This window comes from Mobula hypostoma, chromosome 3 (genome assembly GCF_963921235.1).
Source record: "Mobula hypostoma chromosome 3, sMobHyp1.1, whole genome shotgun sequence".
NCBI lineage: Eukaryota > Metazoa > Chordata > Chondrichthyes > Myliobatiformes > Myliobatidae > Mobula > Mobula hypostoma.
The window spans coordinates 49,303,700-49,319,368 of record NC_086099.1 but is presented as its reverse complement, the minus strand read 5'-3'; the positions used below and the strand labels follow the sequence as shown (position 1 = coordinate 49,319,368).

The following is a 15,669-nucleotide window of genomic DNA, read 5'->3' as shown; positions in this document are numbered from 1 at the left end:
ATGACAACAGTTGACATGCATTGTTGACTCATATGATTTATACAGATTCAATATACGTAGTCAAAAGAGAACTGCATAGTTTCTTAGGTAGGTTAGGGATCACATAAAAATTACATATTATTTATCAATTGATACAAGTATGATCCATGAGGTCTCTTGGATTAGTTTATCACTATCCATTGTGACTAGAAAGAAAATTTACCGGTCTGTTTTCTCATTCTAGCCCTGAATTTCTTTCTGTTTTAATTTTGCTTCTTTCAGGATATTACAGAACCGCAAATGAAGGGATAAATATAGTAATGTAGTCAGTCTCTGGTCATAACCCTCCTATAATCATTAATGTTGGACAAGTTTGAGAGATCAAGTAATAACTTCTTGCCATTTACTTCACATGCTTGTGAATGGAACATAATTCCTTATCATCTTCAACAGCACTGTAATCTGTGGCAAAGTTGATATCATCTTCCTGCAATGGGTGTTTTATTAATTATTGTCACTTTATTCTACTCTTAATTATCTGATTGCAGTCAGAGTTCAGAATGGATAAATAATCTTTTTTTTCTACTAGGAAAACAGAAGTAAGTGTTTTATTTTGTTTGCAGAGCATGCACCAAGGAGGTTGCTGAACTTTGACCTGACCCCCTTGAAAAAATAACTACTGCTGCTCTGGCTCCTGATCAGTGATATTGTCACCCGTCATTCTGAAATGGTAAGAACTGCACGCTGTTACTTCTTATTCTACCTTGCGCTGTATTCTGATAAATGGAAGTATCGGACTCAGATATTTGAAAGAACTTAGGTTCATGAGAAAACATCAGCGTACAAAATAACTGGAAAAACCCTTTCTCCTACTAGGAAAACTTAAGTATCTTGTTTAATTTTAGAGTAAGAATTGAAGCGTCAGTACAAGGTGAGTGTCCAGTCAAATACTGAGTGTGATCAAAAGTATGGCAGTATTAGTTGGGATAGGAACTCTTCTGCTGATTAAGTACAGGTTGAAGAAAGTGAAATATTAAGTTTCTTTTTCCTCAGAACAACAATTAGTACTTTTGTATTGGGATACGTTATTAGTGTAGAGTTTGGGAGGAAACAGCGACAGTTGATCCTGATAAAAACATTTAAAACATTGCAGCTTTGCACAATCGTTAAAGTCTGGTAAAATGGATTTGCGATGTCTAAATTGTTTTCTCAGGTATGCTTATTTTGGTAATAAAATGTTGATAGTGCACTTTTCTAGTAATTTACATATGTTTTACAAACTTTAAACTTGGTTTGTTATTTGCATTATGAATTATCAATACTATTATGAATGCTTCCTTTACAGTTCAGTTAAAAGCATGGCTGAAGATTCATTACCTGTTCCTCACGGCTTGAGCCATTCTTTGGCTTTTGTCTGCGTAATTCTTCATACTTCTTCCTTTCATTTAGGTATTCTGCCAGGGCACTGTTTGGAGCTGGTTCACTCTCTGCAGATGAATAAAAATAACACATTGCATTTTTTTTCAAATTTTGCATTCCAGAGGCAACAGTATTCTGTCCAATGTAATAGATAATCAATGAATTTAACAGGACAATGACAGACTAAATAGCTTAAGGCCAGTAAGAGGAATCTTTTAGAGAGGAACATTCAGGACAAATCTACCGAACATAAGGTTATGGCAAATAAACAATTAGCATGGATATTTATATCGAGATCATGTTTAGTCCACAATAGGTATATAGTGATGAAACATACATCAACAGTGTGAACCTAAACTAAAAATAGAAAATGCTGGAAACACTCAGCAGGTCAAGCAGTATCTAAAGAACAAGAAGCACGGTTAATGTTTGCACTGTTTAACATCTGATTTTTCTTTTTTGCTTTATTTTCAAATTACCAGCATCTGGAGTTCTTTAAACTTCAACATGCTGAAGCTGCATGATTTCTTTTCAGTCTTTAAGTCCACAGAGCTCGGTATTATATTTGCTGTTATGACATAACTGCAATGGGCGCCACATTAGCGTAGTGGTTAGTGCAACACTATTACAGCTTGCAGCATTCTGGAGTTCAGAGTTCGATTCTGGCACCATCTCTAGTAGTTTTCACGTTCTCCCTATGAGTGCGAGGGTTTCCTCCCACAGTCCAAAGACCTACTGGTTGGTAGGTTAATTGGCCATTGTAAATTGTCCTGTGATTAAGCTAGAGTTAAATCGGTGGTTGCTGGGCAGTGCAGCTCATTGAGCTGGAAGGGCCTGTTTCACACCGTATCTTTAAATAAATAAATATTGTCATGCTTCTACAAAAGATAATCAGGGGCTCTTCAGTAATGTTTGGATATTATGATATTAGATGGGTATTTAAAAATACCTTCCAATTGTAACATTACTATTTTTGGTGTGTGTTGAAATACAATGGAATCAGAAAATGCAGAGAAGGACCTGCAGGGTAACCATATTGAAACACACTGTGACTAAGTGTAGCACTGAGGAAAATGATAAAATCAACACAAAAGGCCTTATCTAATATTTAAAATTTAATACCTACTCGAACACCTAGATAGGAACAGCTAAAAAACTATAAACATCTCTATTTATTTATTTAGAGATACAGCTTCGAATAGACCCTGCCAGCCCTTCAAGCTACACTGCCCAGCAACCTCCGACAACACTGATATAACCTAAACCTAATCATGGGACAATTTATACTACCCAATTAACCTACCTCTTATGTCTTTGTACTGAGGGAGGAAACCAGGGGACCCAGAGAAAACCCACGCATTCCATGGGGAACATGTACCGATTCTTTACAGGATGCTGGAATTGAACTCTGACGCCCCAAACGGTAATAGCATTGCACGATCTGCTATGCCACCATCGCACCAATTTATAATGATTTATTTGAATCACACTATAACTAGTCATTAGCAGAACTGGATAACCACTGGGTCAAACTGTAGTAGCTGTCCAAATCATCCGGAAGGTTCCACGCTGCTACATCAGACTTCTTGTTCCATCAGTGGACTCATCACTGACCTGGTGGAAGAACTTAACATACTTAATTTATTTTAACTGCGTACTTAATTTTAATGCTAGCAAACCTCCTAGTGTTTAGTGTATTTTAATTTTAAGTACACATGTATTTTAAGGTTATATAAATTTATCATAAGCCTGTGCAGTCGAAGGGTATCAGGACATTCTGGACTCAAGTAATGGCAGAATATACGCAGCCTGATGGTTAAGCACAGCATGAAGCCCATTATCCTCACTAGATGTCAGCTGACAGTTGAAAGGATTAGCTTGCTCAGCTTTCCATGTTCAGTAACAGAAAATAAAAATAGCTGGGCTATTACTAGTTCCTCATACAAATTCTTCAATTGGCCACAGGGATGCATCCCTAGAAAATGTCTCAAAAAGCAAAATTTCATAAATGAAAAAGGCTTGCAGAATGCATTATTTGCATTTCAATACAGTGTAATCCAATGTACAGAGTGGCACACCTTCATTTTTTGCCCAAAATAGCATAATAACCCATAGATGCGTATCCCAAAGGATCAAAGGCATTAAAGTGAACATCTGTAAATCAAACCATCATAAATCAAGGAATTATTGCTTGGGACAAAATGCGATGAAAGATAAAGTAATCAACAGTTCTTAAGAAGTCCCATAAGGTAGCAATCAAAAATCTTTTATTATCCAGGTAAGGAAATTTAAACTATGTCAACTGGTGGCAATGGATTAAGCAGCCTTTAAAACTGAACATTTTGCATTCTGACCTATTTTCAATAAAACCCCGCTGACCACAAAGGTAACTGTCAACTGCAGTTAAGTAACTAAAATGACCACCAGCAGCAGATGGGAAATTCATAAATTTATATCATAATATTTGAAGCATTTCCAAAAGTATCCAAAAATTTATTTTTGGAGGCAGAACTAAAAGGAACAGGAGGTCTCCCTTGGATTTCACAAAGGAAGCCGTGATCTCCCCTACTCATAACTGTTTCCACTATCATCAACTTAACCCCTTGATGACATCACACTTCAGAGTGGGTCAGTGGATTCAAGGCATCTTACAAATGACACAAGAATAAAATATACTGGCTCCAATTTAGGTTTGCAAGAATATTTGCAATGAACCTGAACTTACTTGGTGGTTAAAATATAAATATATATGGAAATGAAGATCTTCTTGCCACTGATTCCCAGCTTCACAAAGGGCACTCCTGGGAAAGGACAGATTTTTTGAATGCACAACCTGATGTTCCTTTATTTGCTATTGACTTAATGTAACCAATTCTCTAAAGGTATCCTGGCACCTGGTTTGGATTGTAGGGCTATTCTTATTTTCTGTTTTCTTTTCCATCTGTACCCAGCCATTCAAAACCCCCCAAAATGTCTGGCTTTTTAAACAGCTTGAGAACAGCTGTGAAACCAGCCTGCCTTGTAACATGCATTCGAGATACTATAATCGAATCCAGCCGTTTATACTGTCGAGGCCAAGACCAACTATAATCATCTCTTTTCTTTTGTTGGATGATCCTTCACAGCTGTCAGCAATACTCTTCATCTTTGTACTAACTCATTTAAGTTGCTTCTTTAGTGCTAGAACCTGACTGTAGAATATAAGAGTCTGAATGATGTTGCCTACAGGCACTACGGAAGAGTAGATACCTTACTACTCCAGCTGTTGTCACTAAATACTATCCTACAGTTTTGAAGGTGATTTTGACAACATTCCTGCTTTGTCCTGCCACTCAGGCAGAGGTAACTACAAATCATCACTGATGTGGCAACAAAGGATAAAGAACATCAAATTCTTCAGCATAAACACATTTAATCTTGCCAATCTGAAAGTTCATTTAAGAAACAAACCAGTGGTTATTTTTAAAAGACCCTGAGGCTGCTGTTCTCATAAATAGCTTAATGATTTCTTGTAGATTAACACAGGTGTCAAGTAATTTTGCAATTTAATGTTTTGTTGCAGCTAGCCCCTTATTAACTGAGAGACTAATCACTTAAAGTTAATAATGAAATTTTGAAATTTCTGAAGCAATAAATACAATGCAAAAGCATTTGAAAATGCTTTTAAAATTTAATGAGTAGAGAGGTAGTAATTTGACTTTAATCAGGAACTACGCTATTTATATCTCAGATGAAGGATTCATAGAAATTCTCAACAATAATCTAATATTTATCAGCATTAAAATAGGGATAGAAAATGTTACATGTCAGATTATTCACAAAGAAGGTGCACAAGAAAATCCACATTTAATCCATCTTTTAAAGGGATTATTCTGTACCATTGCAGAACACTGATTTAGCTCTAACTCAGCTTTGATCCAGAATTCGTTATGCTATACTTCAAGGATATCTCCAAGAGCAGGAACCAGAAGACATACATTTACAGTGAATATCGAAATAACAAATGATGAAGAACGTTGAGCAATCGTAATTTGAAATTTATTACCATCAACGGTAGTGGACGCAAATTCATTTATTACTTTCACATAAAAATGGAGAACTTAATAGATATATGTGGGACAAAGTAATGTACAATTACAAGTGGTAACAATGATTTAGTTGCTCTTGCAGACAGTCAACACAGGCTTAGTGGGCTTACCTCACAAGTTAATAGCTTCCTCAAGAGCTGAAAATGCTCCCTTATTCTGTAAGATGCTTTATATCTATTAGAACAGTGGACATGCATAACTGACCTTTTTAGGATTTTCGTTTGTTAACGAGTTGAACTGTACAGCCAAAACACTGATAGAAATGTTTACCTTTTTTTTGGCAATGGATTAAAATAGATGCATGATTTTGAAAAGAAAATCAAGATTTAAACTTACTTTTATTTAAAATGGGAAAAAATCTTAGCAGCCCCACAACTGACATTTTGATTATAGAACAAGTTAATGATGGTATATATGCTTTTTCTCACTTATTTGGAAGTTTTATTTTTATCCTAGTTGCTACGAAATATATAGCAGCAATGTGGGGTGGATTCTCCTTACAAGTTTCCCTCCTCATAGTAGCTAAGTAAACTGAAAATTCAGTGAAATGGGAACAATTAATCCAAATTCTATTTTGGCTTTGTAGTAAAACACAGCTTTATACTTTAAAATAATTATTTAAATTTCAGTTGGGAAGACTGCTAAGGATATTTCTTCTGATTAGCTGCCGGCTGTATTGCCTAGGGAAGCTTCAGCCTGAACTTATTATGAACAGTATAATTATATTTAATATATTTAAGCGTAATAGAAGTTGTATTTGTACCACACAAGAGTCAGGAATTAAAGATAAGAAGGTTCAATGTTACCTGTTCTTTTACTAATTTTACTTAGCACCCTTTGAATAACTTTGTTGGCATTAACTTTGATATGATTAATATCACTAAAATTAATAAAAGATCTAACTGTATTCCTTGACACTTCAAAAGAAATCACACAGAGTCTGCCAATGTAGATATAAACTCAAAAATGTAATAGGATTAATATGACAATTACGTTATACCAAAAAGGGATAACTTGTAGAATAGAACAAAATACTTTAAAAGACAAAAGTCTACTAAACTCCTGCATACCGGATGTAGTTTGGACAATACCATATAAACAAAAAAGTGAGGCAAATAGTTCAATAAATGAGATATAAAGCATTTGCTATGTTTCTAACTACTACACAATTGATGGCATGGTCAGATGATACATGAATAAAGATGCTGGAGGAACTCAGTTGGTCAGGCAGCATCTATGAAGGGAAACGTATAGTCAATGCTTTGGGAATAGTCTCTTAATCTGAATTGATCCACTGACTTCCTTCCAGCATGTTGGTTGTTGTTCCAGATTCCAGCGTGCCCAATCTCTTGTGTATTTATGATACATTAATTACTTTATTCCATCCAAGGCATTCGTATATCTTTCTCAACTAAATTTCTCAGGCCTATGGTTGTTTTTCTCCAATTCATAAAAAAGGTGCAGTTCTGGGAAACGTTTTATTAAGTCAAAATTCGTAAACACAAAACACAATTCAGGCAACCATCAATATAAATGTATTGGTTGCAATCCTGAACTCAATAATTTCAGTTCAAAACACCTAAACATTAAAATATATCAAAACAAGGGTCTGACATAATATACTACCTTAAAATTAAATTAAGTACGTACACTTAAGTACCTAAAATTTAACAGAGTTTAATATACAAGACAAACAAGTGAAAATCTCTAGATGCTGGAAATCCAGGCCACACACACAAAATGCTGGAAGAACTCAGCAGGCCAGGCACCATCTATAGAAAAAAGTACAGTTGGCCCTCCGTATCCACAGGGGATTGGTTCCAGGACCCCTCGCGGATACCAAAATTTGCAGATGTTCAAGTCCCTCACATAAAAACCTAAGAGAGCTCGTAACGGTGTTACGAAAAGCCAAAATAGCGTTCAGCATTTGTTTTGCAGCGAGCCGTTATAGAGGCAGCGCACGCCCCGAGCAGTGAGAGTGTTTTATCTCAATTTATTTTGTGCATCCGTGAGCAAGATGTGTCCTAAGGTATCAGAAAAGCCTAAGAGAGCTCGTAAGGGTGTCATGCTTAGTGTAAAACTGGACGTAATTAAGCGTTTCAATCGTGGTGAACGAAATAAAGACACTGTGCGTGTGTTGAACTTGCCTGCGTCCACCATTCATACTATTTACATGCAGAGAGAAAGAATCTTGAAAGCTGCCGATGTTACAATTGGTTCTGCTATTAGCATATCATTCCTGCTTTTACCCTCTTTTGCCCTCTGACCCTCAACACAGGAGTCCTCCTTTACTCTCTGTATACTCATAACTGTGTCGTCACCCACAGCTCTAATCTGCTAATTAAATTTGCTGATGATACTACACTGATTGACCTAATCTCAAATAATAACGAGGCAGCCTACAGAGAAGTCATCATCCTAAACAGTGGTGTCAAGAAAACAACCTCCCCCCCAATGTTACAAAAACAAAGGAGCTGGTTGTGGACTACAGGAGGAATGGAGACAGGCTAACCCCTACTGACATCAATGGATCTAGGGTTGAGAGGGTGAAAAGCTTTAAGTTCCTCGGTATACACCTCACTTGGTCTGTACATACCAGCTATTTAGTGAAAAAAAGCACAACAGCTGGTTGAAGAAGTTTGGCATGAGTCCCCAGATCCCAAGAACTTTCTACAGGGGCACAATTGAGAGCTTCCTGTCTGGCTGTATCACTGCCTGGTATGGGAACTGTACCTCTTTCAATCAGAGGACGCTGCAGAGAATGGTGCAGACAGCCCAGTGCATCTGTGGATGTGAACTTCCCATTATTCAGGACATTTACAGCGACAGGTGCGTAAAAGGGGCCCGAAGGATCATCAGGACCCGAGTCACCCCAACACAAACTGTTCCAGCTGCTATCATCCAGTAAACAGTACTGCAGCATAAAAGCCAGGACCAACAGTCTCCAGGACAACTTCTTCCACCAGGCCATCAGAATGATTAATTCATGCTGACACAATTGTATTTCTAGGCTATATTGACTGTTCTGTTGTATATCTTACTCTACATACTATTTATTATAAATTACTATAATTTGCACATTGCACATTCAGACAGAGACATAATGTAAAGATTTTTACTCCTCATGTACATGAACGATGTAAGAATTAAAGTCTATTCAACTCAAATCAATTCTCTCTTCCCACTCCTATTCTCTCAGGCAGTTGTCAGGTGAGTAAATTGTGATCTTCCTGACAAAAAAGACAATTAGAACCATTAAAAATTAAGGGACACCTATACTCTGGATCAACTCTTCAGTTCAATGACATGAATTCACAATACAAGTAGCCCCAACATGACAGAGAATTATTTCTAATTTCATTACAATAACATTTCCAGTCTACAGACTGGTATCCTGAATTCAGAGAATGGGACCCAGGTAGATTAGCATTATATCTGGAGATGGAGTCAGTTTTTTTTTGTCTGGGATGCTCCACATATTCAATATTATTTGATTAGCCTAGTAGGAGGTGCAATTGTAGCAAATAAAATGGGTACTCTATTCAAAGAAACTTCTGCAAACAACCGTTAGAAAAAGATCAGAGTCCTGGTGAAGGGTTATAGCCAGAAATGTTGACTGTACTTTCTTCCATAGATGCTGCCTGGCCTGCTGAGTTCCTCCAGCATTTTGTGTGTGTTACTTGGATTTCCAGCATCTGCAGATTTTCTCTTGTTTATGTATATATTTGTGGTATTTTTTCAGTGTACAAATTTTCACGTTTTGTTTTCACTTTTTCTCATACTAAACTTTTACACACACATGACTAATTGGGGGTAGCAGGTAGGATTTTAATGATGAGAACTTGAATAAATCAAAAAAAGCATGACTGAGCAATGGCATGGGTTAGTGAAGAGAATGAAATTAAAGCACAAGAAAGGTCAGACAGCATAAGCAAAACTATGCAGCAGCAAGTGAATTGGGAGTAAGTGAAATCTGTAAAAAGTCAAAGCTCTAGGGAAGGGGTTCCCAGACTTTTTTAAATGCCATGGAGCCTTACAATTAACTGAGGGGTTCCATGGACTCAGGCTGGGACCCCCTGCTCTATAGCTTGATCTGAATGCAGTAGCATTTTTAACAAGACAGAGTTGATGGGAAAATAGTAACCAATGAGTTTGAATTGATAGCTGACAGTTGAAACTGATGGTTTTAACATGAATATTCAAGCAAAATAATCAGATCAGATCAATGTTTTATGTTATTTGATATTCTGAGAGGGCAAAAAGGGGAAGGAGATGAGGTAGCGCTAGTTGAAGTTGGAGAATTGGAAAATTAAATGTGACTCCCTTGTTCAAGTAAAGAGGGAGAGGAAAGGTGGGAAACTATAGGCTGGTAGCTTAACATGTTGTTGGCAAGGTAATATAATCTACAGTCAAGGATAAAGTTGTTAGACATTTAGCGCTTAATGTAATTTAATCAACATGGCTAGAAGGAAAACCCTGTATGATGAATTTGCTAGAATTCTTTTAAAATGGAGCATGCAGAGTTGATGGAAGGGAAATTATAAATCCAGCATATTCAGACTTCAGGATGACACTTGACAAGTTACTACGTATTAGGCTGCTGCACAAGAGCTCATGGTATTAGGGAAAGTTGGTTAACATGGACTGAATACTGGTTACCACATTAAAGAAAGAGATGGTTCTTTATCAGATTGGAAGGATGTAATTAATCGAATGCCTAAAGTATCATTTCTCAACTCAATTATTCACATTCTACAGTGTGTTAAGTATCCAAATAAGTCATTAACAGGAAAATGGATGCAGAAATGTGGACATTTCTACTGTGAAGAGGGATGCGTGTAGATTGACTGGGGAAAAACAGCGCATAGCGTGCAATGGAAAGATCTACCATTTTTGAAGTGGAACATGAAAATATGACTCTGTGGAGAATTGCATTGGATAGTAAGTTAGACCAGGCACTGTGAGCTCCATGCATGTGTGAATACACCACCCATTTGAGGAAGGGAGCACTCAAAGAATGATGATCTCATATAAAACTCATTTGCTGCAAGAGCTGAAACTACAAGCAGGTATTAGAGGCAATGCTGATATGTTTAGGAGACTTAACCATTACAATTCTCTAGCAAGAAGAACAGAGGGTTTGAAAGCCCTACAGAATACCTTGGGGATTATGTGGATTTATTAAGAATGCTTAAAAACAAATTAATTTAAGATCCTTTAGACAATTAGTAACTGAGCTTTCAATACTCAACAAAAAAAAGTCAGAGATTTAATTGCCAATTGGCTTGTTTTCGAAAAGATTTGTGCACAATAGTAGATTACAACTAAAGGCGGTGGACCAGCTTAACTTGGAATTTAACTAGCACTGTAGGAGTGCTGTCATCTATTTAGGCATGTCATCTGTTGGGCTTGTGAGGTTTTGTTCTAAACAAAAATATTTGGGGAAATATATCTTTGTTGGCTTTTCTACAGATCATGCAAATTAGGACTCTATTCTAATAAAGAACAAACTTAGACTACAGCAATCAAAATAACGAGGGCAGCATTGTGCTTTGAATCCCTTATCTATCTTTGTAGTTGATCGTGTAAAATGTAGGTCTCCGTCAGAACTTTGAAGCTATTCAAATCAGGTCATGCCAAAGACTTTAAGAGCTCAATCTAGAATGGAGGTCTCTCCCAGTGAACCATTTAACATAAAAAGGGAAAGATGATGTGATGGTTATCTTACTAGACTAGAGGCCTAGACGAACATTTCAGACACACAAGTCTGCGTCCCAGCGCGGTAATTGAGCAATTTTCATTTAACAAAATAATTTGAAAATTTTCTTTAATAACTACTCTTAGCAGTGGCAGACGCAAAGCTTTCAGAATATAATTGTTTACTGATGTTCTTTACTCAGTTTGGCACTATTTGTGAGCAGTGCAGTTAATTTGCAACAGTTCTCAGAAATGCCAACAGCAAGCTTTCAACTGTCAGTTGTATGAAAATTGCTACATTGAAATGTAAAAGAATGAAAACATGTACAGTACCTTATTTAATAGATCAAATCATGGTTATATCACTCCCAGTCCAGTCGACCTAACAAAATCTTTCTTCTCAAACATCTCAACACTGACATCCAAATTGCCAATTCTAAACCACAGACCATGCAGGCTGCTGTTTGACCAGCATATAGGCACGGTTACATCTTATAGCTAACATTTCAGAATCCTCTATCAAAATCCTTTGACATCAAAGGAGGTGGTAACACTGTAAAATACAGTTGAGGAGTGACAACCTATGAATCCTCAATCTTGATAAAGTACTAAAAGCTAAGAAATTTAAATTAACCATGAATATATTAAAAGTGAAATATCTTACATCCATTAAATCCTTTACGCACATATGTTTGCTGTATGTGACATTTTGCAAGCAGCCCACAAAACCTTTTCTTAATTACTATTGCTGTAATTTGCAGCCTGTAATTTTCCTTTATGTAATGTACTTTTGAACACTCACTGGCCGTTTATTTGTCTCTATAGTGTGCAGTTCCTCATCAATTCTATCATGCTTCTTTGTATTTACTATGAATACCCACAGGAAAATGAATGTCAGGGTAGTATACCATGACATATACGTACTTTGATAACATTTCAATCATCATAAACTACTAAAGTCATGTATCCACTGCAGCAGTGCTCTAGCACCAGATTGCATCACATTTTCCATTGTGCATTAGAATTTACACAGTAATATAAATATACAATGTTAACTGATCCTGAATTTGTGAATCTTTAGGGGAAGAAATCCAAGTCTTAATTATTCTGTGTAAAATCCAGTGATTCCATCATAAATTCCTACATCCACATTAAATATGGATGCAGGTCAGCAAATTCTTACCTTGCAGTTGTATTCTCTGGAAAACCGAGGCCCTAGTTTTATACTTGGAGCTCCCTAATCTGATTTCATATTCCCTTTGCTTCAGCCAATTCTACACCTTGTTCTTCACAACTCCCATATTTTGTTTTCTATGCACGTTAAAGTGGGGAGAATTACTTCTAAATAAGGCACATTATTCCTTTCACTTTAACCTCCATTGTACTTAAAAGCCATAATTTGAAAATACATGTCTACCAATGTGTGTACTTCAGTTTATATAATTTTGTAATATTATTTCCCATTCTCTTCAAACTGTTTCACTTGAAAGGTACATTTGGAAGGTAACATTTGAATATAAATCTGCTGGCAGTGCCAAAGAAAATATTTAGTAAAAATTCATACAGCGGGAAAGAGAAAAATATGATCCACAAGACTTCATTACTCAAGCAGATTAATGAGTGGCAGAGGATGAAGAGTGATAAAATATATGGTTATCAGTGGTAAAGGATGAAGTGTCTTGACCTGAAATGTGGACTGTTTATTTTGTTCCACAGATGCTGCCTGACCTGCTGAGTTCCTCCAGCATTTTGTATGTGTTACTCTGGATTTCTAGCATCTACAGAATCTCTTGTGTTTATAGGTAGAGTAGTCAGCCAGCATCTTAGCCCATGAGAACAGGGGCCAATAGCAGACGACATACATTTACAGTGATTGGAAGAACATTTAGGGGAGATATCAGAGATAGGTTTTATTCTTCATACAGTAGAGTGGCGGATTCTTGGAAGGCATTGCCCAGGGTGGTTGTAGAAAGTGATACAATAGAGCTATTTATAAGACACTTAGATAGGTCCATGGATGTAAGAAAATGGGGGTTATGGGCTGTGTATGAGGGAGGAGTTAGATTGAGGTAGGCTTACATAGATTGGCACAACATTGTGGGCTGAAAGGCCGAGCCTCTGCTGAACTGTCCAACATTCCAGACTGTGAACAATTTAATCTTACAACACACACAAAATGCTGGTGGAATGCAGCAGGCCAGGCAACATCGATAGGAAGAGGTACAGTCAACATTTCGGGCCGAGACCCTTCGTCAGGACTAACTGACAGAAGAGATAGTAAGAGATTTGAAAGTGGGAGGGGGAGGGAGAGATCCGAAATGATAGGAGAAGACAGGAGGGGGAGGGATGGAGCTAAAAGCTGGAAAGTTGATTAGCAAAAGGGATACCGGGCTGGAGAAGGGAGAGAATCATGGGACGGGAGGCCTAGGGAGAAAGAAAGGGGGAGGAGAGCAGCACAGGAAGATATAGTGAGAGGGATAGAGGGAGAAAAAAGAGAAAGGGGGGGAAGAGAGAGAGAGAGAGAGAGAGAGAGAGAGAGAGAGGAAAAAAAAGAAAAGAATAAATAAATAAATAAATAAATAAGGGATGCAGCAAGAAGGGGAGGAGGGGCATTAATGGAAATGAGAGAAGTCAATGTTCATTCCATCAGGTTGGAGGCTACCCAGACGGAATACAAGGTGTTGTTCCTCCAACCTGCGTGTGGCTTCATCTTGACAGTAGAGGAGGCCATGGATGGACATATCAGAATGGGAATGGGACATGGAATTAAAATGTGTGGCCACTGGGAGATCCTGCTTTCTCTGGCGGACAGAACGTACGTGTTCAGCGAAACAGTCTCCCAGTCTGTGTTGGGTCTCACCAATATATAGAAGGCCACACTGGGAGCACCAGACTCAGTATATCACACATCTCTTCTATTTCTTCTTTCAGTTAGTCCTGACAAAGGGTCTCGGCTTGAAAAGTCGACTGTACCTCTTCCTATAGATGTTGCCTGGCCTGCTGCGTTCCACCAGCATTTTGTGTGTGTTGTTTGAATTTCCAGCATCTGCAGATTTCCTCGTGTTTGCGTTTTAAATTCAATCTTACGTTGCATTTTAGATACAATATTAATAAAACATAATATATTAACAAAATTCTGAATATAAATTTATGTATTTAGCTTAATATTTATTTCAGTCTTGAATGAATTTAAATACTGGAGTAAAAGAGCTATACATGACGTATAGAAAAATAAACCACCTCATTGATTAGAATAATTAAGTGACAATGTATAGTTGAATGGAGTGCAAGGCAATAAACAGCTCTCACATAGGTTATTTGCCAAAGGAATATGCCAAGAGCTTTAAGACCAACCATAGAAAGTGATATGCAGAGGACATTTTGTACCATCATTTTGCCTATTATTCTTTAAAATATAAAATGTTAAAAGAAATTCCAGTAATAGGTGTCATCAGGATTAAAAAAATTTAACTTCCTTTGTCAGCAACTACAATTGAAAATAAATCTCACTTAAGAAACACGTGAATAATCTGGATGACAGAATCATGTCCTGATTCAAATATTATAATTTCAATCAGATCATTTGTGTGAGAAAAACAGAATTAGATATTAAATCTAGAGGTCTGGGAACACAATAGATATGAATGTTAATTGATCGGTTAACTGGAATTTTTTCTCACTAATTATCATTATTTTTAGCTGTGAAATGAGGCCAGTCTTGGCACAATTACTTCACAGACACAATTCTTAAAATGATTCTTACCATTTGGGGGTTATTCAGGGACATTTGGTAACAAACCTGAGCATACCAATGGTCAGCAATAGGACCAGGGGTATGGAAACTAAGGCTATGTCCACACTACGCCAGATAATTTTGAAAACAAAGCTTTTTCTCTTTGTTTTGACCCTCCATCCACACTGAACCGGTGTTTTCATCCCCCAAAAACGGAGATTTTCGAAAACACTCTCCAGAGTGTGTAAATTTGAAAACGATTGTTTCGTGTTGTATTGTGTATGGGGTACATAGAACATAGAATAGTACAGCACATTACAGGCCCTTCGGCCCACAATGTTGTGCCCACCCTCAAACCCTGCCTCCCATATAACCCCCACCTTAAATTCCTCCAGATACCTGTCTAGTAATCTCTTAAACTTCACGAGTGTATCTGCCTCCACCACTGACTCAGGCAGTGCATTCCACACGCCAACCACTCTCTGAGTAAAAAACCTTCCTTTACTATCACCCTTGAACTTCCCACCCCTTACCTTAAAGCCATGTCCTCTTGCATTGAGTAGTGGTGCCCTGGGGAAGAGGCGCTGGCTATCCACTCTATCTATTCCCCTTATTATCTTGTACACCTCTATCATGTCTCCTCTCATCCTCCTTCTCTCCAAAGAGAAAAGCCCTAGCTCCCTTAATCTCTGATCATAATGCGTACTCCCTAAACCAGGCAGCATCCTGGTAAATCTCCTCTGTACCCTTTCC

General features: G+C 37.4%; 1 protein-coding gene across 1 annotated transcript in view; it reads right to left on the bottom strand.

Moving 5' to 3' along the window:
* Positions 1–15,669, bottom strand: part of cwc27 (CWC27 spliceosome associated cyclophilin) — a 168,753-nt gene that overhangs the window by 38,860 nt on the left and 114,224 nt on the right. The window contains exon 12 of the mRNA XM_063043006.1: positions 1,357–1,466. Coding sequence (XP_062899076.1) covers positions 1,357–1,466 — 110 coding nt within the window. The remainder of the gene's footprint in view (positions 1–1,356; positions 1,467–15,669) is intronic.